General features: G+C 42.3%; 1 protein-coding gene across 1 annotated transcript; it reads right to left on the bottom strand.

Moving 5' to 3' along the window:
• Window positions 1–3,293: 3,293 nt before the first annotated feature.
• Window positions 3,294–21,805, bottom strand: LOC132217322 (carcinoembryonic antigen-related cell adhesion molecule 3-like). Its single transcript, XM_059667420.1, has 4 exons — window positions 21,742–21,805; window positions 20,480–20,833; window positions 16,336–16,581; window positions 3,294–3,412 (listed from the first exon to the last, which is right to left on the bottom strand). Exons 1-4 carry the CDS (start codon window positions 21,803–21,805, stop codon window positions 3,294–3,296), a joined length of 783 nt encoding a protein of 260 aa, XP_059523403.1.
• Between the last annotated feature and the right edge of the window lie 90 nt (window positions 21,806–21,895).

The following is a 21,895-nucleotide window of genomic DNA, read 5'->3' as shown; positions in this document are numbered from 1 at the left end:
TAATTGCAAGAATTTCTCAAACAAAGCACTGAGTTGTTTGATCTTTAGGTGGAAACTCCCTGTGCTGTGCAGACCAGCCTTTTGAGCAGCACTAATGTGGGACCTTGTGGGCCGTGATTGAGGTGTGAGTGACAGGAGGGCTTTGAGAAGAAAAGGGATGACTTGACTTGGGCTTTTAAATAATTCAACTCTAAGAATTCATAGGTCCTACTCTGGGGAAATGGCTATAAGGTGGGTTAAGGAGGCAGCATTAAAACGAGTTAGAAGACTGTTTCAATAACCTATAGTAGGAGAGATGGTGGCTTGGACATGAGTGTTCGTGTTTTATCTATACTGTGTACACTGACTGCATGTGTGCTGATGGACTAAAGATTACTGTGAGAGCAAGGGAGGCATCAAGAATAATGCCAATATTTCTCAGCCGAGCACCTGAAAGGATGGCACATGTTACATTAAAGGTACCCCAATGCTGTGTAGGAGAGATGCCCCAGATTGGCTTAACTCATTCTTTCCTAAACCCCTTGGAAAACACACAGAAAACAGAGAAACTGAAGGCAGTAATTTCCTGAATCTCTGACAACAGATTCATTGTGTGAGTCTGGAAGGGGGAAGTGGTTTTGTGAGATGTATGTTGTTCCTCTTTCAGCACTCAGGCCATGGGGCTGGTGGGTCCTAGAGGCTTCAGGGGGCTATGGCCTGAGATCAACGCAGTCTGTTTCCCAGTGTTTTCACCTGGGAAATAACAGGTATTAGCTGGAAAATCTTCAGTCCTGCCCTTGGAGACTATTCTCAAGGCGTCAACTTCAGTCAGCACTCATATAGATAAGTAAATAAGTAAAATTTAATTTAAATAAGTAATACTTTTCTTAAAAGGAAGGCAGATCATTTATGGACTGTTTCATAAACCAAATATTACAGTTTTTGAATTCTATGTTCCTGATATCAAAAACAAAACAACCACATTGAACATGTCATTGCCCATCATATGTCATTCAGACAAAGAACCAAGAAGTTTGGGTTTCTCAGACAAACCTTAATCAGTATGTAAGACCCAGAGGGGGCAATATGTGTTGATTTGACCACTTAAAACCTTAAAGAGATTTTAACGTTTCCTGCAGGTGAAACATGAAATTGTTATCCTGTGTCTGATATTCACACTATGAACAAACCCTGTTCCAGGCTCCCTCTCCTGGATGTTCTTTCCTGTATGTATGTGTGATAACACTGGATGGTGCTGTGATAAGCTCTGTATCTCAATGTTCTGTTCAAAGTGATCACAGAAAGGTCCCTGCTTCTCTGTCTGGGCCATGCTGAGGACCTTGTCCCAAACCATGACATCTCGCCTAGATGGAACCAAAGTCTTCTCTAAACAACATGCTTTGATGGTACTTACAGATTCCCCCCCCCCCTTTAGGCATTATGTAATCCAAGTTCTTCCCTCTTTGAAGATAAGGACTCAGGTGCTTTCTGTCTCATCATCATCATCAACACACACACACACACACACACACACACACACGCACGCACGCACACTCACCGTCTTCTTATCCTGTCTCCCCGGTACTTTCCTGAAGACCAGTATTTAGTGTAGACTTTATTGTATCTGTTTAATGCTACTCACATTTAAGCCAACTTTCTGTGATTTCTTTAAATTCAAATCTCTGAAGTACATCATAGATGGAGAACCTTCCTTCTGTGAGCTACGGGGGGGGGGGGGGGGGTGGTCCTGCTCATTAGAGTGGAGGAAGCCAAAACCCCTTCACATTCCTTCTCAGCTCCTTTAGGTTACTTTGTTGTGGTGCCGCCCTCTGGTGGTCACATTACAACTAGCACCTCCCAAATAGGGCCAAAACACTGTGTGTGTGTGTGTGTGTGTGTGTGTGTGTGTGTGTGTGTGTGTGATTTATGCATTTTATTTTTATTACATTTAGAGTATCATTCTTGAAATAAGAGTTATCATTCAAAATGTACTTATTGATTATACCTTCCAAATTCCAGTTTGTAAATAAAACAGGACCAAAGGCCTGCATTTGGTAATTCCATTTTAAGTTTGATCAGCATAGTGAGATGAAAAATAATATACATCAAATCTGAAACAAATATTGCATCAACATGCTTTCTTTTTCTTTAAATTAACAGATTGTTTTCTATAATTGTCTTTCAATCACATTTTATTTTTAACTACTAAATATTCACTGATAAATTTTAGCAAATTTATGAAATCTTTGTTACTATTGGGAAATCAATTTCATGACATCACTTGACCTGAAAGTTTTTTTTTTATTATTAGTTAAGGTATTACAAATCTGTCCTCATCCCCCCCATTAACCCCCAACCTCCCCCCCACACACAAACTCATGTTCCCATCCCCCTGTTGTCCATGTCCATTGGTTTGGCTTATATACATGTATACAAGTCCTTCGGTTGATCTCTTCCCCTTACCCCCCCCCTACTTTCCTTCTGGGGATTGATAGCCTGATCGCTGTTTCTCATTCTTTGGGTCTGTCCCTTTTCATCAGTCAATGTTGTTCTCTATAATCCACAAATGAGTGAGATCATGTGGTATTTATCTTTCTCTGACTGGCTTATTTCACTTAGCATAATGCTCTCCAGTTCCATCCATGCTGTTGCAAAAGGCAAGAGTTCCTTTTTTTTTACCGCAGCATAGTATTCCATTGTATATATGTACCACAGTTTTCTAATCCACTTGATTTAAAAGAGGAAGGCAGAGGTAGAGAGAGTCAGAAACATCAATGATGACAGAGAATTATTGGCTTCCTCCTGCATGCCTCACACTGGGAATTGAGTCTGCAACCTCAGCATGTGCCCTGAGTGGGAATAGAACCATGAACTCCTGGTTCATAGGTGGAGTCTCATCCACTGAGCCACACCGGCCAGGCTCAAACCATTTTCTCGAGCTGGGGGTCTCTGCTAGGGATGTAAGCAAGTAAAGTGAGTGTCATTAAGAATTTCAACAATGGGGGGGGTGGTAAGTACATATATGTAATACCTTAATCAATAAAGAAAAAAGAAGAATTTCAAAATGTCAAAAGCAATGTATTAAACCTACTGCAGGCCGTTATAAGTGACTTCACAGATTGGAATCCAGTGAAGTTGGCCCTCCTTAGCAGAGCAAATGGATGTGTTCATCATCTAAGTTAATTTCATCCCAAATTTAAGTCTTAAAATACCTAGAGACCTACAGTCATCCTCAATGTGAGAACTAGAGACTCTCCCACTAAAGATGAACAAAACGATAAGACTTCTAAGTGCCTTAGTAAGACATCTGTGCTCTAAAGGTTGATAGTGGATGCCTGCTGATGTTGATGCTTGATGACCATGATATCAGTGATGACAGTGACAACGGTGTCAGGGTCATTGCTAATGTTCAGCAGTTTAAGCAAAGTATGAGCTGTAAGGACATCAAAGACTCTGACCATTCAGGTGTTCTGACACATCCATGAGGCTTTCATGGCTCCAATAACCTGGGCCATGCTGGACGATACCCTCCAGAGTAAAGAAGATGTTTCTGTGCTTGTGCCTTCATCTAATCTATATTAGAAGAATGAATGGTGCTTTGTTAAGCCTCTTGTAATACCTCATAAAGAATGAGATGCACATTCCTACGGTTTGGTTCTATTCTAAGGCAATAGAACAAGAGCCATTGACCAGCTTCAAGGCTCATGAGAGACAGAGAGTCTGAACATGGTCTGTAAGGTGACCCAGTAGCCAGAACTTCTCATTATGATCTGGGTTCTATCAAACCCCCAACAGAAGGTCAGGTGGGGAGAGAAGCATCCATCACAGATGCAAGTGACACATCCTGGATAAGATAAGAACAGGTGGTCAAGAACATGGGCACCTACCACTCCAGCCCTGTGACCTGTCACAGAACACTCACCTGTGGAATCACAGGAAGTTCACTTTGACTGGTCAAGAAAGAAGGAAAAGGCTCCACTCACTCAAGTTTATCCTGGCCCTCAATTCCTCCGCCCCCAACACACATCATCAGCTACTCTCTTGCCTGTCCCTAGGCTCCTAGTCAGACTTACTCACTGACACACAAATGCCCTGGGACACGGCTAACTTGTTGATGTAGCTGAGGCACAGCTAGCGGTATGTGAATTAAATTTGTCCTTTCATGCCTCTTCCAGGTCATGTGGAAACTGCTGCCTCTGGGCAATGCTTTGAGATCCAGCTGCACATGTCTCTACTGGGTCAAAACTGGAGACTGGACACCTAAGGTCCCAAATATTTTCTTCAACTCCAAGCCTACCCTGCATTCCCCACATTACCCAAGTTCAATGCAACCCCTTTTCTAGGCTGGCTACCCTGCACTACAACTCCCTTCCTGATACAAATCCCGAACTCCCAGGAATCATCTTCTATGCTCATAGTGTCCCTATTCTACAATTCCTCATTTCTCTTCAGGCTCCTAGTCACCAAATGGATGCTCATCTCCTTCTCCTCCTTGCCCCTATCACATGTCCTCTCTTAGCCTGGTGCTCCCTCTTGTCCCAGTGTCACAGCATTATACGGAGTCTTCAACTTCCTTGTCATTTCCCTTACCATGTGTCTCACCCTTCGTGCCCATCCAAGTCTAGTGGAATGGGATTCCCCCACCTTTCACTGCACTAGCTCCATTGGTTTCTCTCTCCATAGCTAAGTCGGGCTCTCACTCATAATTCTAAACTCCATTCTGAGTCCCCCAAAAGCCCTGTTGCATTTCACCCTAGGTCCCTTTGAATCCACATAATGTGTATCATCGAAACCTTCCCAGACTTTATAATTTCTCATCCTGACTCTGAGAAGACACCATCCCTCCATGTGCCCCCTTATACCCACCTTTTCTTATCCACAACCATTCTCTTTCAGGACTCCAAGCATTTCAGCTAAATATTACAGAGGGCACAAGGAGCAGAAAAGGAAATAGAACCAGAAGAGACATTTATTTCTGATTTGCCAGGTTCTGGTTATGGACTCTCTAAGAACAGGCACATAGAGTTTGTAAAAACAACAAAGAATGAGGACAGTGATGTCTGGTCTGAGCTCCAGGTCACAGAGTGCCCAAAATAAGGTCGTTGACTGTAGGCCTGCGCGACTGACATTACAAAGATCCTGTATGTTTACTGGAGTTCTTGAGTTTTATGACATAATATTTTTAAAAATCTCTGTGACCTTTCCCTTGAAAGTGCAGTTAAAATGCATGTGGAATGAGAATACTCTTAATGGTTAGGCTGCTGTGCAGGTGCACTCAGATTCTGGGACAAAAGCCATGCCAAGGCAACCTGGGGCCACGGAATGATCTGGGCAGTCAGGCCATCTGTTTTGGAGGGTAAGTCCGAAGTGAGGGAGGCAAGTTAGAAACATTTATTTGGAGGATTATAGCCAGATAAGGAAATATTGGAAAATTTGAAAATAAGCTAAGATGAGCAAGATGACAGGATCAGCTAATTACAGGTAGGTGATATCAAAAGAAAACATGCATTTGGCAAATTGAAAGAGGCAGGAAACACTTTATTGAAGATCGACCATGCAATAGGTTAGTGAGACTGAGCTAAACATCTTCAAAATAAAAGGCTGTGGAGATTTTAAGAATGGCAGCAGGAATCATAGACATCTGAGTTTTCTAGTTGGCTTTCCACAAAAGAAAAGTAAAACTTCTCATGAAATCCTGACAGGAGGTCCTTTCACCTCCTGGTTGTAAATGTCCTCACCCAAGTTAGGCTGCTAACCTCCATCAGAGACTGGGACACAGGAACACCACGAGGATTAAATTTCAAAAGGGTGGGCCCATGCTCTTGAGACAAATATTCTATGGGACATAACACTGGCAAGAAGTTTTTAAGGAGACTTACATATATTTCAAAACAGTAGAGAAAAAATCTGCAATTTCAAATTGCGATTACATTTCTGAGGAAAATGCTCTAAAAAAATGGAGGTCAGAGGCCTGCAGTCAGGAAAAACCCATATAAACATAAGTGACTCTGAGGCAACATTAAGGTCCCCAGGTCATAACAGAACTGCTTTCTGCACAGTAGAGGAAAATACCATTAAATATCTTTCAGGCAAGATCCAGTTTGCATCTTCATCAATTCCTGCAATTGATAAGCAGGTGAAAAAATAGCTGAGAGTCCCTGAACAGAGCCAGGATCTGAACTCCCAGAAAACTGTGCAATGGGAGTTTTCCACGGAGACATTACATTTCCCTCTATAGTCACCTTCCCTTTGATCAAACGAAATCTCCAAGGAAGAGTATTTGTGATCCTACATCATGGCTGGTGTCACTCAATTTGGCTGATTAGTGACATAAGCGGAGAGGAATGACATTCACACATAGTTTGCTCTGCTGCACATGTTTCTGTGAAACCTAATATGGGAGTTCTAACAGCCTCTTGAGGCTAGGAAGCCTCACATTCACACTTCACCTGCAGTCTCTCTTGCTTTGGGAGATGCCCTCTTCCCCAAGAGATTCCAAAATACCACTCAGGAGAAACTTAGCTCCATAAAGAATGAAGTCATTTCTAATTCTCAGGATATCAGTGTGAACTAGGACATTTAAGCCAAAGCCTTCATTGTATTACCAGCATTTCCAATTATATCTTATTAACAAGGAAGACAGTATCCTCCTGAACTTATGGAAATCGATCCACTGCCACAAACATAAAAAGTATTTAAGCCAAAACCAGTTTGGCTTGGTGGATAGAGTGTAGGCCTGTGGATTGAAGGGTCCCAGGTTCGATTCCAGTCAAGAGCATATACCTTGGTTGTGGGCACATCCCTAGCAGGAGGTGTGCAGGAGGCAGCTGGTTGATGTTTTTCTGTCATCGATGTTTTTAACTCTCTATTCCTCTCCTTCCTCTGTGTAAAAAATCAATAAAAACATATTTTTAAATAGTAAAGTTTTTAAGAGGGCTTTAGAAATATTCAGGGAGAAGTAAAACAGGAAGAAAAAGATCAGTGTTGATACCCACATGGGAGTTCTCCTGTACATTCTTGCTGTCCAAAACAGTGTCCAGGTACCCTCCACAGGACCCATTGGAGAAGGGACAGAGCTTGGACTCCTGGAAGCTTATCACATGCTCCCACTGGTCATCACATAACCACTGCCCTTGCTGGGAAGGACTCAGTGTCACCTTCACTGTGGAGATGGTGCAAAAGGGACCAACCAGAGGTGGGACCTGGTGTAGAATGTTAGCTTCAGTCAACAATAACCTCAATGCTAGCTCTCATTTTTGAGCATTTATTGACTCAGTTCAAGTCTTCTAAGGACTTTCCACCTTCATAAAAAATTTATTTCAAGGGTGAAAAAATTATTCAGGGTTTAATAACAGAGAGGAGGAAAGCAGGGTCACTAATGTTTTACATCCAGCTCAACCGCTTCACTTTCAGCAGAACTGATGGGGTTGGACACTTCACACTGGTAGTTACCAGCCTCGTCCCTCCTGAAGGGTCTATAGGGAGGGTCCTGTTGCTCCAGGACAGCTTCATGCTCTTATAGACTCATGTTATTGAAGAACCACTGGGTGAGGATCACAGTTGAGTAGCATGTCAGCACCACAGCATTCTCAATCTCTGTGACTGTGATGTTGCTCTCTAGGAGGTTGGGCTCTGAGAAAAGACCAAGGACTGATTGAGAGTGGGCTTGGGACTTGGGGTCCTGCTATATTCTGAGACATCTCAGCCACTCGCAGTCCCCAGTGAGCTCTGTAAAGGTCAGCAGAGGATGGTTCTGACCTCTGCAGAAGGACAGTTGTCTTTGTTCAGGTGACAATGTGTAAGGAGAGGGCTGCACTTCTTCTCTGACCCCACATAACCCCAGGGTGACCCCTGACCTGTTCCCCAGACATCTCTGTATTATCAGCATGAGGAACACCTTCCCAGCTGATGTTTCCTATAACCTCATCATCAGGTAATAGTTTTCTCTCATGAGCTTTTATTAATTCTTTCTCTCATTAACTTCTAAAAAGGTGAGGTCCCACTCTTTATGTAAAATTCCATGTATGTTGTGAAAAGCTGGCTACCACCTCTGTCCATCACTGGGGCCAAGAGAACTTTATAGAAAGTGAAAAGGCATTTACCTCTTTTTAAATAATTCATTAGGCAATACAGATGGCCCAACCCAGTCTTCATGATCTTGTAACTGGAGAAGTTCCAGCTAAATGACTTTTCAGTCTAAAAGGACTTTATTTCCTGGCCTGCAGATTGAATATCATGGTAAAATAATTCTCTAGAGAGAAGTGGTTATAGTTTTAACAAAAGTCAGGAGCTTTAGGAATAGAGGGAAACTATTCAATATGATAAAGGCTACACATGAAAGGCCACAGCTAACCCAACATTCCATGGAAAAACTTTGAAAATGTTACTAACATCATGAACAAGATAAGGATGCAGTTTTTCTTTTTTAAAAAATATATTGTATTGATTTTTTACAGAGAGGAAGGGGGAGGGATAGAGAGTTAGAAACATGGATGAGAGAGAAACATCAATTAGCTGCCTCCTGCACACCCCCTACTGGGGATGTTCCTGCAGCCCAGGTACATGCCCTGGACCAGAATTGAACCTGGGACTCTTCAGTCAGCAGGCCAACGCTCTATCCACTGAGGCAAAACGATTAGGGTGAGGATGCTGTTTTTCCTACTTATTCACTATAGTAGTGAAAGAACTGGCTGGAAAAATCAGGCAAGATGATTAAATAAGAGGTATCCAAATTGGAAAGGAAGAATAAAAATTATCTTTTAAAAAAGACAACAAAATCATATATAGAAAACCCTAAAAATTTCACCACACATACACACACACCAAAAAGATTTTAAGATCTGAAAAACAGGCAAAGTTGTTGGAGAGAAAATCAACACTCAGCATAATTTCCATTTTTTTCAACAAAAATGAACAATGCTAAAATAAAATTAAGAGAACAGTTCCATTTAAAATAGCATCAGAGAGACTAGAATACTTATAATTAAGTTAATTAATAAGATGAAGATATGTACATTGAAAACTACAAAATGTCTCTGAACGAAAGTAAAGAAGAAACAAAATACTTTGAAAAACATCCATGTTCATGGGTTGGAAGACCCCCAAATATATTCCTATTTGATATGATCCTTATCTAATTCTCTATGACTTTTTTCAGAAATAGGAAAATCCACTTTAAAATTCATAACGAATTTCAATGGACCCACAAATTATTTCAATAATCTTAGAAAAAAGAATGAAATTGGACATCTTACACTTACTAATTTCAAATTTTACTACAAAGCTGAAGTAACCAAAATATGGTGACACTAGCATAAAGACTTCTATTTGTCAAAAGGCACAATCAAAAGGTTTTGACAAAGGAGCCAAGGCTGTTCAATGGAGAAAGGACAATCTTTTCAACAAATGGCGTTGAACAGCAGCATCCACATGCAAACAAATGGAGTGAACCATCGCTTATACCATAAACAACAATTAAGTCAAAATTGGATTGAATCCTAAATGTGAAACCTAAAACTATAAAACTCATTAAAGAAATTAGAGAGGGGACCATCATGACATTGAATTTGAAATGATTTCTTGAATAAGACTAAGAATACAGGTAATAAAAGAAATTTGGGAAAATTGCATATTATCAAAATGAATAACTTCTGTTCATCAAAGGACACAATCAACAGAGTGAAAGGTGACCTATGAAATGGTGGAAAATACTTTGCAAGTCATATATAAGATGAGGGGTTAATATCTAGAATATACAATGAACTCCTACAACTCAACAACAAAATCAAATAACATGATTAAAAAATTGTAAAAACATTTGAACACTTATTTCTTCAGAGATGACATACAAATGGCCAGCATGGTTATCCTATATAATAAAGAGCTAACATTCTAATTAGACCAGACGGTGGAATGACCTTCCAGAATCACCAGTGGGCAGAGGGTGAGGCCACAAGGCACGCAGCTGAGGGAGCCTGGGCTGCGAGGGCAAAGCCCCTTGCACGGATTTTATGCATCGGGCATCTAGTGAATAGATACCCAACATTACTGATCCTTAGAGAAATCAAATCCAAACAACAATGAGATATCTTTGTATACCCATTAGGATGGTCACCATTGGAAACATAGAAAATAACCTGTGTTGTCACAAAGTGGAAAAATGGGAGCCAGGCCCACTGTGGGTGAAAACGAAAAATGGTGCAGCTACTATGGAAAACAATTTGGAGGCAGATAAGAAATAGACTTACCATGTACCATGTGGTCCAGCAACCTCACTTCTGCTTTTATATCCAATGGAATGGAAAGCAGGACTTTGAAGAGTTATTTACACATCCATTTTCATTGCAGAATTATTCATAATACACAGGAGGTGGAAGCAACTCTATATTTAATAGAGTAACATAAAACATGTAGCACGTACATATACAATGGTACCTTATTCAGCCTTATAAAAATGGTAATTCTGGATAGTATGATACATGAAACAAGCCAGTCACAAGAAGACAGGAACAGTGTGTTCCACTGATATGTATCTCCAGTATTCAAATTTACAAAAACAAAGAATGTTGGTCACTGAGAGCAACAGAGGCAGCAAGGATAATGCCAAGATTTCCTAGAAGAATGAGTTTGACCTTGACTGAGAAGAGGAGGATTTGGGTAGGATCTGGTTGGGAGGTGGGCAGGATAAAGATCCTTGTTTTGCATATGTTAAAAGAGAGGAGCCCAATTATGTCTAGGAAAGATTCGGCTTAACTCATTCTCTCCTAAAACCTTTGGAAAACACACACACACACACACACACACACACACACACACACGCACGCACGCACGCACACACACACACACACACAGAAACCAACAAAAAACAACACAGAACCTGGAGATAACAATTCCTGGAATCTCTGACAACAGAATCGATGTGTGAGTTCTGGAGAAGGGAAGCGGGATTGTGCGGTGTGGGTTGTGACTCTCCCACACACACTCAGGGCCATGGAGCTGGTGGGTCATGGAGGCTGCAGCGGGACTGTTATTCAAGACCAATGCAGCATGTCCATTTCCCAGTGTTTACATCCAGGAAGTATCAGCAACACTTTAGCAAATCAAGTCTCCAGTCCTGCCCTTAGAGATCATTCGGGAAACTGCAACTTTAGTCTACTTCCCAATACATAAAAATTAAATTAAATAAGTAATATTTTTCTTTAAAAGGAAGGCAGAGCACTTCTGGTCTGGTTAATGAACTGAGAATAGTAATTTTTGTCTTTTTCTTGTTATATTTTATTTCTATCACCATTTATTTTAAATTTATCATCCTGACATAAAAAAATAACAAACAAATACAAAAAAATATGCCAGTGCCCATTATATATCATTTGGACAAAGAGCCAAGTCGTTTGGACTTCAAGGACACATCTAATCAGTTTGTAAGACCCAGAGAAGATAAATTGTTTTGAGGTGATTCTCTAAAATCAAAGGGTATTTTAACTCCCTCTGCTGGTGGAACATGAAATAGTTATTACATGTCTGATATTCACACTGTAAGCAAAGCCAGGTCGCAGCTCTCTCCTGTTGGATATTCTTTCTTGTCTTTGTGACAACACTGAATGTTGCCTGATAAGCCCTGTGTCTCTGTGTGTTCTGTTAAAAGTTATCACAGGAAGGTTCTGGTTTCTTTGGGCCATACTGAGGATATCTGCCCCAAACAATGGGAGCTCCCCTGGATGGAAGCGAAGTTCTTTAAATGACATTCTTTGAGTTTATTTACTAATTTTTTGCATTATCTACTGCAAGGTCTTTCCTCTTGGAAGATGAAAACTCACCCGATTTCTTTCTCATCACCAATTTCTCTCTCTCTCTCTCTCTCTCTCTCTCTCTCTCTCTCTCTCTCTCTCTCTCTCCTCTCCAGTATTTTTTCTAAAGACCAATATTTAGTGTAGATTTATTGTGTCTATTTAATGCCATTCACAATTGAGCCGACTACCTGAGATTTTCTTAAATTTGAATCTCCAGAGAACATCATAGACATAGACAGAGATCCTTCCTTCTGTGAGCTACAGTGGTGGGCGTCGGATGGTCCTGCTCATTAGACACTTGTAATGACATAAACAGAGTAGAAAAAGCCAAATACATCTCTACATCCTTTACCGGCTTCTCCAGGTTTCCTTGCTGCTGTACTGATCTCTGTTGGTGACATTACAGAATATTCCTAACCAATGGTCAGGTCTGAGGGCAGGACTATGAAAAGTAAGGTGAAAGATCTGGGATCTTTGTTCAGTTTAAGAATTTTAGGATGAAAAAAGCAAACTATTAAACCTACCACAGGCCCTTCTAAATGGCTGCACAAATTATGAGCCCATGAAGTGGCCCTTGCTACCATGGCAAATGGATCTGTTCATTCTCCAAGTTAATTCAATGCCAAACTCAAGTCATAAAAATGGCGAGAACTAGAGGCTTTCCTGCTAAAGAAAAACAAAACTGTAAGTTTCTAAATGCCTTAGTCAGACACGTGTGCTCCAAAGGGTGGAAGTGATGCCTGCTAACATTGATGCTCTAAGACAATGACATCAGTGAAGACAGTGACACCAGAGACAGGATCAGCTCTTGTGATCATCAGTTTAAGAAAGCATGAGCCATAGGGCCATCCACATCTGTGACCATTCAGGGATCTGCCACATCTATGGCTCCAATAGTCTGGGCTATGCTGGACGTACCCTCCAGAGAAACAGACAAGTTGCTAATTGATGTTAGAAGAATGAAAGGTGCTTTGCGAAACCTGTGGTGAGACCTAAAAAGTAATAACTCCTGGGCAGACTCCTTGTGAACAAGGTCATATCTTCTACAGCAATAAAACAGCAGCTCCCAACAGGCTTCTAGGCCTGAGGAGAGATGGAGAGTCTGGACGTGGTCTGTAATGTGACCAGGTTGGCAGAACTGCCCATCATAACCAAGTTCTACCACACCCACCAACATAAGTTCAGGTGAGGAGAGAAGCATTCATCACAGACGGAAGTGACACATCCTGGATTAGAAAAGGACAGGTGGGTACCTACCACTCCATCCCTGTGACCTATCACAGAGCTCTTATCTGTGGAATCAAAGAAAGTTACTCTCACTAGTCAACAAAGAAGGTAAATGCTCCACACATTCCAAGTTCATGCCAGCCCTCAATTTCTTCTCCCTCAACAAACACATACTATCACCGTTTTCCTTGCCTGACCCCAGGCTCCTAGTCAGACTTACTCACTGACACACAAATCCCTGGAGACATGGCTAACGTGTTTGCTCAGTTGAGGCACATCTTGGTGTATAGAGTTGAGATTGGCCTTTCATGGTTCTCCCAGGCCGTGGGGAAACTGCTTTGATTGCCAAATCCACACACCTCTCCTGGGTTGGAGCTGGAGGATGGACACATCTGGCCCTCAATTAGATCCTCACCCTCAAACCTGACCTGCAATCCCCATTTCTCCCAGGCACCATGCCAAGCCTTGTTGTAGTCTGACTACCCTGGACTTCAACTAATTTCCTGACTCAAATGACACATTCCCTAGGCACATCTTCTGCATTCACGGTGTCCCCATCCCTCCTCAGTTTTCAGACTCCTAACACCCTACAAGACGCTCATTTGCATTTCCTTTTGTTTCTTATTTTATCTCTATTCTGTAACTCCTGCCATGAAGTATATTTGGTGCTCTCTCTTGTCACAAATGTCAGGACACTAATATGAATCTTCAAGAACCTTATTCTTTCCCCCAACCCTGTGTCTCACCCCTTTTGCCTATCGCAGTTTGGGAGAACGGTATTCCCACTTCACTACACCAACTCCCGTGGCTTTTCCCTCAAAATGTAGAAAATAGACCCTCACTCATATCCCTCAGCCCCTTCCAGACCCCTCCCCAAAAGAGCCCACCTGCAGCACACCCTTAGGTCCACTTGACCTCATATAATTCCTTACATCTCCAAACCCCCCAGGGTTTAGAATTTATCATCCTGGCTCTGAACAAATCCTATCACTCAACAGCTCCCCTCTAAACCCACTTCTGCTTACCCACAATCCACATCTGGGTAGCTCTCAAAGGAGTATAACTAAATAGCCCAGAGGCCACAAGGCACAGGAAAGATTTAATTCCATATCCCAGGTTCTAGATGTAGATTCTGTAAGAACTTGCACCTGGAGATTGTAAAAACAATGAAGATAACAAAGTATGAGGACACCTGTCTGGCCTGAGCTCCATGTCACGGAGGACACAAAACAGCATTTTTTAGTGACAGCCTGTGGGTGGCTGACATGTCAGGGACCTGCATGTTTACTAGAGTTTTTAAGGTTCAAGAGAGAGTATTTGTGAAAATCTCTGTGATCTTGTTCCATGAAGGTGCAGTGGAAATAACTGTGAACACTGTTGATGGTTTGGTCCCTGTGGACGTGTGCCCTTTCAGGCCTGCATGTCTTCTCAAATTCTTGGGCAAAGGATATCCTGAGGCAACCTGGAGCTGCAAAAGCATCTAAGAAGTCACGTCAGATGCTGCTGTGGATGCCAAGTCAGAAGGAAGGCAGCAAAACTGGAGCCCTTTATGTGGAGGATTTTAGCCTGATAAGGAAAGAAATTGGAAGATTTGAAAATAAGGTAAGGATTGACGATGTGAGCAAAATGACAGGATCAGCTAGTTACGGGTAGATGATGACAAAGTAAAACAGGTGTCCAACACATTTAAAGAGGCAAGGAAGACATTCTTCAGAACCATGCAATAGGGCAGTGAGATGAAACTCAACACCCCTGATAGACAAGAATGGAGAGATTTTAAGAAAGAAGAAGGAATTATAGGGATCTGTGTTTGCTAATGGGCTTTACAAAAAGGAAATGTAAACCATCTCCTCAAAGCCTGTCAGGAGGTCTTTTCTCATCTTGGTTGTAAATGACCCCACACAACTTAGGCTCCTACTCTCCCTCAGAGACTGGGACACAGGGACACCAGGAGGATTACATTTCAAACGGATGGGGCCAGGCCCCTGAGACAGTTTTTATCTGGGTCATAACACTGGCAAGAGAGCTTTTGAGGAAACGTTTGTATATTTCAAAAGTGCAGAGAAAGAATCTGCAATTACTAATTACATTTATAAAATAAATGGTGTAAGGATGGAAGACAGAGACATGTTGTCAGGAAGAAACTGTAAAGGTTAGCTACTCTGAGGGAATATTAAGGCTTCCAGTTCAGAACAAAACTGCTTTCTGCACAGTGGACGGAAACACAACTAAATATCTTTTAGCCAAGACGCAGCTGACAGCTATATCATTTCCAGCAATGTATAAAGAGGTGCAATTTCCCATCAATTTATTAACATATGCAAAGTAGCTGAGAGTTCCTGAACACAGCCAGGATCAGATCTCCCAGAATGCTGTGCTTCTAGAGTTCTCCATGGAGACATTACATTGCTCTCTACAGTCACCTTCGTTTTGACTGCAGGTCACCTCCTAGGAAGAAGAGTATTCTCCATCCTACAACATGGCTGGTGTCACTGGATTTGCCCCAATTAGTGACTCAAGTGCAGAGGAACTGACATTTACCACATAATTTGCTTGATGCAGGTTTTTCTATGAAACCAGAGATGGGAGTTCTAACAGCTTCTTCAGGTTAGGAAACCTCACTCTCTAGCTTTGGGTAATGCCCTCATATCCAAGAGATTCGAAAAAAACCTTCCAGTCAAATTTTCTCCATGAAAGTTGAGGTCATTTCTAATTCTGTGGGCATCAGTCTTAACTAGGACATTTGAGCCAAAGCCTTGGTTGTGTTACTAAGTTTTCCAATTATACCATATTAACAAAGAAAACAGAGTCCTGTTTACTTTATGCAAATAAGTCAGTAGCCATACAAATAAAAATACTCAAAAAGACTTAAGCATTTGTTTGAAATAAGTCTAACAGGGAGAAAAAGAAGATCAGTACTGTTACCCACATGGGTGTCCTCCTGTTCATTCCCATTGCCAACAAAAGTATCTGGGAATCCACTACATGTCCCCCTGGAGGAGGGACAGAGCTTGGATTTATGCTAACTCATCACCTGCACCAAGGGTAATCACACAGCCACTGAGATTCTATTGAAGACTTGGTGTCACCTCCACTTTGGAGATGGTAAAACTTAGACCACACAGAGGTGGGGTCTGGTATAGACTATCGTCTTAAGTCAACAATAATGACAATATCAGGTCTCCTTTTTGAGCATTTATTGACTCAATGCAAATCTTCTAAGGACTTTCCACTCTCACAACAAATCTGTTTATAGGGTACAAAAGATTATTCAGTGTTTAGTAACATGTAGGAGAAGAGGAGAGTCACCAACATTTTACATTCAGCCCAACTGGCTCACTTGCAACGAAACTGATGGGGTTGGACACGTTACAGTGGTAATTCCCAGCATCCTCCTTCCAGACAGGGTCAATGGTGAGGGTTCGGTCATTCCAGGACAGCTTCTTCCGCCTCGTCAGCCGCAGATTCATGCCATTGAAGAACCACTGGATGGAGTCTGCATTTGTGTAGCAGATAAGGACCACGGAATCCTTATTCTCTGTGACTGTGGTTTTGCTGACTAGGAGGGTGGGCACTCTCACTCGCTCTGTGGAGAAATAGAGAGCATGGCTAATTGACAGTGAGCTTGGGACCTGGGCCATGCTAGCTCCTCAGACATCTTAGCCACTGAGAATCCACTGTGAGCTCTGTAAAGTCACCAGAGGATGGTTGTGATCTCCGCAGAAGGAAAATTGTCTTTGTTCAGGGGACGATGTGTAGGGAAAAGGTTTCACCTCTTCTCTGAACCTAGATCACCCCTGACCTCTTCCCATAGACATCTTAGTAGTATCGACACAGGGAAACCTTTCACAGTCCACGTGTCCTATAACATCACTGTAAGGTGGAGTTTTCCTCTCATGAGCTTTTACTGACCCTTTCCTCGAAGTTATTTTGACTTAAAAATTCCATGTATGTTGGGAAAGGCAATCTTACCACTTCTGCCCACTACTTGGGCCAATGGGACTTTACAGAAATTGAACGGGCATTTAATTATTGTCAAATAACTCATTAGGCAATAAAGATGCCCAACCCAGTCTTCATGACCTTGGACCTGGATAAGTTCCATCTATAAGATTCCTCAGTATGAATGGGACTTTATTTACAAGCCTGCTGATTGCATATAATGTTAAAATAAATCACTAAAGAGAAGTGGTTATGATTTTAACCAAAGACAGAAACTGTAGGAATAGGAGGAAATTACTTAATATGGTAAAGACCACACATGAAAGTCCACAGCTAACACATTACTCCATGGAGAACCTCTGAAAACAGTCCTAAAATCATGAATAAGACAAGGATGCTGTTTTTCCACTAATTCAACCAGTCAGGAAAATCAGGCAAGAAGATGAGATAAGAGCTATCCAATTTAGAGAGGAATAAGAAAATATATTTTTTAAAAAGACAACATAATCTTATTGTAGAACAGCCTGAAGATTTCACCACATACATACCTAAAACAACTATTATAACTAATGAAAAGATGAAGTCGCCAGAGAAAAAATCAACACTCAGCATCATTTACATTCTTTAAACAAAAATGAACAATCGTAAAATAAAATAAACAATTTCATTTACAATTGCATCAAAAACACTAGATGCTTACGGTTAAACCTAACAAGGTGGAAGATGAATTCACTGAAAACTACCAAACATTTCTGAAAGTAAAAAAACAAAACACAAATAACTGGAAAGACATCCATGTTCATTGATTCCAAGACCACCAACTATCTACCTATTTGAAACAATCCCTATCAACATCCCAATTACTTTTTTCAGAAATAAAAAAAAAAATTCATCGACACTTTATGTGGAATTTCAATGGATCCCAAATGTTTGCAACAATCTTAAAAAGGATGAATTGAAATTGGAGGTCTCACAGTTACTAATTTCAAATCTTACTCCAAAGTAGAAGTAACCAAAATAGTTACAGTAGTATAAAGACTTCTATTTGTCAAAAGACACAATCAAATGGTTTTGATAAAGGAGCCAAGACTGTTCAATGGAGAAAGGACAGTCTTTCAACAAATGGTGTTGAACGGCAATAGCCACAGGCAAACAAATGAGGGGAACCATTCAATAGATTAGCAGGATTTGGTTGTGGAAAAACAGAGAACCTAGGGTTAAGAAACTCCCCCCCCCCAATCCTCCCACACCTCTCCTAGTTCTTCACTGACCAGCTGACTGCAATTTTTTCTAGCTGCACAGACCTTCATTGCCCAGCTGAGGTATGTTTCTAAGAGCCACCATTTTCCAGGACATCTTAGACTCTAAGACTTAGAGACTCATATTGGAGCAGAAATAAAACAGGGAACCAGGATCAAACCTGTGGTCAGTTGACTACTCAGAGCCTGGGATCAAGAGCTGGGTCAATCATTCCCAGGTGAATGTGACTGACATGAGCCAATGAGCCAATTAATGATAGAGCAGAGCCCAAGGAACTAGCCAGGAAGGAGTGAAGGAACAAAGGATCTGATTGAGGGCATAGAAGGATATGCTTGGGCCGTGGTCATTAAAGTCGTTCTCCCTTGGCTAAGGGCAGGTGAGACTTGTGAAGATGCAGAAGCGGTGATGGATGGCAAGAGGGCAGCATGGATTTCTGACATTCGGACCCTTGTGGATCATTTGTGTTTGGTGGTTATGAGATAGAAATTTAGAAAGAACTTAAAATTCCCCCATATGCAAAAATTACTATTAATACACCAGGGCCTAAGAGCAATAGCGAGAAGGTCTATTTCTCTAGAGAACAGCAAATGGTCTGAGACATGGGTCTCAACCCCTGGAGTGACAGGGAGCCTTTCCCATGTGGCCAGAATTCCAAGGACTCTGCATCCAGGTTTCAGCCTCTGAAGAGGTTTTAGCACATCCCTTCCTTCACTATCCATTTATGTCTTCCTAATTCATCAAAACAACCGACTGTTACATCTTGATCCATTAGCTGGTTACAAGTGTAAAATGGAGAGCTAGCAGGCGAAATCCTTTCCTTTATATCCAGGGGGAATGACACCAACACATCAGGAAACAAATCAGTGGTTTCACCTCCAGTGCGGAGAGGGGTGAATCAGCCACCTGAGGTGAAGGTCTGGGTGTTCCCTGCACGAACTGATTGTTACTGCAGGTAATTTGGTTCCAGAGTACAAATAAATTAATTCTCCATTTGGTGTTATTTTCTAGACCACAGTCTCTCTCTCTCAGAACTAGGGATGCCTACGGGAAGATCAAAACCAGTGATGACGAACCTATGACACTCGTGTCAGAGGTAACCTGCGAACTCATTTTTTGGCTGATTTTTCTGTTAAATAGCATTTAAATCTATAAAATAAATATCAAAAATATAAGTCTTTGTTTTACTATGGTTGCAAATATCAAAAAATTTCTATATGTCACACAGCACCTGAGTTAAGTTAGGGTTTTTCAAAATGCTGGCACGGGGAGCTCAAAAGGTTCGTCATCACTGAAAACCAATGTTTGCTTTAGGGATCCCTCTGGGATGGAGGAGAGGTAATGGCTGCAGACAGACCTTGAGTCACTCTCATGGCCTGTGTGGCTCTGCTTTATATCTCCCTGTGACTTGGTTTCCTCTCAATGCAGTACGATGAATATTTGACTGCCAGGGTGTCAGTGTATTAACAATAAAATATTCACAGTATCTGACTAAACATTGGGAGAGGGGAGCTGCTCAAATGAGGGGCCTCTGTTATTGATCAACTCCAAGAGAGAATCTCCTGGGCTGATCCCTGGTGGATGAGGAGCTGCCAGGAGCATCTTTCCTCCTTTTTGTTCCCTGTGATTCTGACCTTTCTCGGGACTCTCCTGAATGTTTCAGTGTAGTTCACAAATAGCCTGGCAACCTAGTCCATCTGTGCTAGCCAACCACAGTCTCAGGTGAAGCACCACCCTGATCCAGATGTGGCTCATGGGGCTGAGCTATGGCTTCTGAACAGCTCAAAAGCCTTGTGACTCAGACACCTGGGAAACCATTTCACCCATTCAGCCCTTCCCAGGGGGTTAACCCCAACCTGACACTGGATCCCCAGTGTCCCTGGAGTCAGAAACCCTGGGGCAGGGTTCTGGGTGCAGCTGCCAAAGCTGAGCTAGTTTATGAGGATTGCAGGGGGCTCCTCAGAATGGGCCCTGGCCAAGCCCTGCAGGGTCTTTCTCAGCGTCATGGTCATGGGTAGGGGCCGATGTACCTGACTGAGACTGGTCTCTCTCTGTGGAGCAACTCCCATCAGGCTGGCCCTTCTCTCTGTGGAGAATGTCTGCAGGGCTGGAATCTGGGAAGGGAACTCTGATCTTAGAAAGTTTGTCTCTACTGGGTGTGTCCTGCACTAAATTCCCAAACCCAACCTGGGAGATGATGCAGAGGGGGAAGGAGGCCAATCCAGGGCTGTCAGTCCTGTGTGATCACCCACACAACACCCTGAGGTAAGAGAGCAATCACTCACCATATACATTGAGCCATCCAAATCCAATTTCTTCTTTTTTGGAGCCCCGAAGGTAGACTACTATGGTGTAGATTCCTGTGTCCTTCAGGGTGACCCTCTTTATCAGCAAGGATCCATCAAAGTTTATTTGCTCTCGACCGCTGTGTGCAGGCCCAACTCTATGTCCTGGCAACATTCCAAGACGTGCAATATTATGTTCATAGTTTGCCTCTTCTCCCCTGTACCACTTGAAGCCTCTAACAACTGGAGGCATATTGCGGATACGTAGAGTCACATCCTGTCCTTCGACAGCATTGGTTGACACAATAGCGAGTTGGGCAGTGGTGGGCAGGCTCCAGAAATTTAAGAGTGAAACTAGGAGGAAAGAGAGGAATTGATCAATATTTAGATGTATATGTTAGGATGGAAAGATGAGGCCCTGGATTTTGAAAAGATCTCTTCATCTCAGCCTTGTTGTGTGTGTGTGAGTGTTTTTGTGTGAGCGTGGTCAAGGTCAACAGCATGACCACCAATACTTCAGCACCTGTGAACTTGTTACTTTTTCTGTTTCTCAGTCTCTTTTCCAGGTGTCTGTTCAGCTCACCCACTCACTGCCCTCAGACCCCTGCTGACACTTAGGGGTGTCCATGGAAGGCACCTTCATAGAACCCTTCCCTAAAGACTCTCTGATAATCCCTTTCCGACTTGTCACTGCTCTGTTGTTCTTTTTAAAACACTTGTGGATACCTGACATCACATGTAGATATTTTCTTATCTCTCCACCCACCGAACGTGAGCTCCATGGGGACGGTGCTTTTCCAATCTTGCATCCCCAGTGCTGGCAACAGGCTGCAAAAAACTGTGGGTGAATGAATGTTCCCAGAGTCCTGCACCTCTTGGGGTGTATTTCTCCTGGGGTTGGTGAAAGGACGGTGTTTAGCACCCCTGGTTATTTTTTTCTCTGGTGCCACCTGATATATATTATTATTATTATTATTATTATTATTATTATGGTCAGTTTCCAATATTCAATACTCAGTGATAAATAACTTAGGAATTAACAGCAACTCAAGTTTGCCTGCTCACTCCACTTATAGATCATGAGATTTCCCAGTTACCTGTTACCCATCTCCCTTACCCATCCTACGCTGCCCCCCTTTCTTCTCCCCTCAGGTACACACAGAAGCCCTCCCTCCACTCTCAGAGCTGTTCTCCCCAGGAGACCCCAGCAAGTCCCTGAATTTCCTCCTTCAGTCCACCCCCAGGGATCGTTCCTTCCTTACCTGCCAACAGGAGCCAATTCCAGGGGACAGGTCCTCTGCCGATAGGGGCTGAGAGTGACTCCATGGTGTCTGCTGCCTGCACTGTCCCTCCCTTGGCAAGAAGAGCTTGGATTCCAGGAAAGCTCAAAGGCACCGCTGTACAAACTGCTGGGAT

The sequence above is a fragment of the Myotis daubentonii genome, chromosome 15 (assembly GCF_963259705.1).
Source record: "Myotis daubentonii chromosome 15, mMyoDau2.1, whole genome shotgun sequence".
Lineage (NCBI taxonomy): Eukaryota > Metazoa > Chordata > Mammalia > Chiroptera > Vespertilionidae > Myotis > Myotis daubentonii.
Note: the sequence above shows the minus strand (reverse complement) of the source record. Positions and strands in the feature narration are given on the sequence as shown.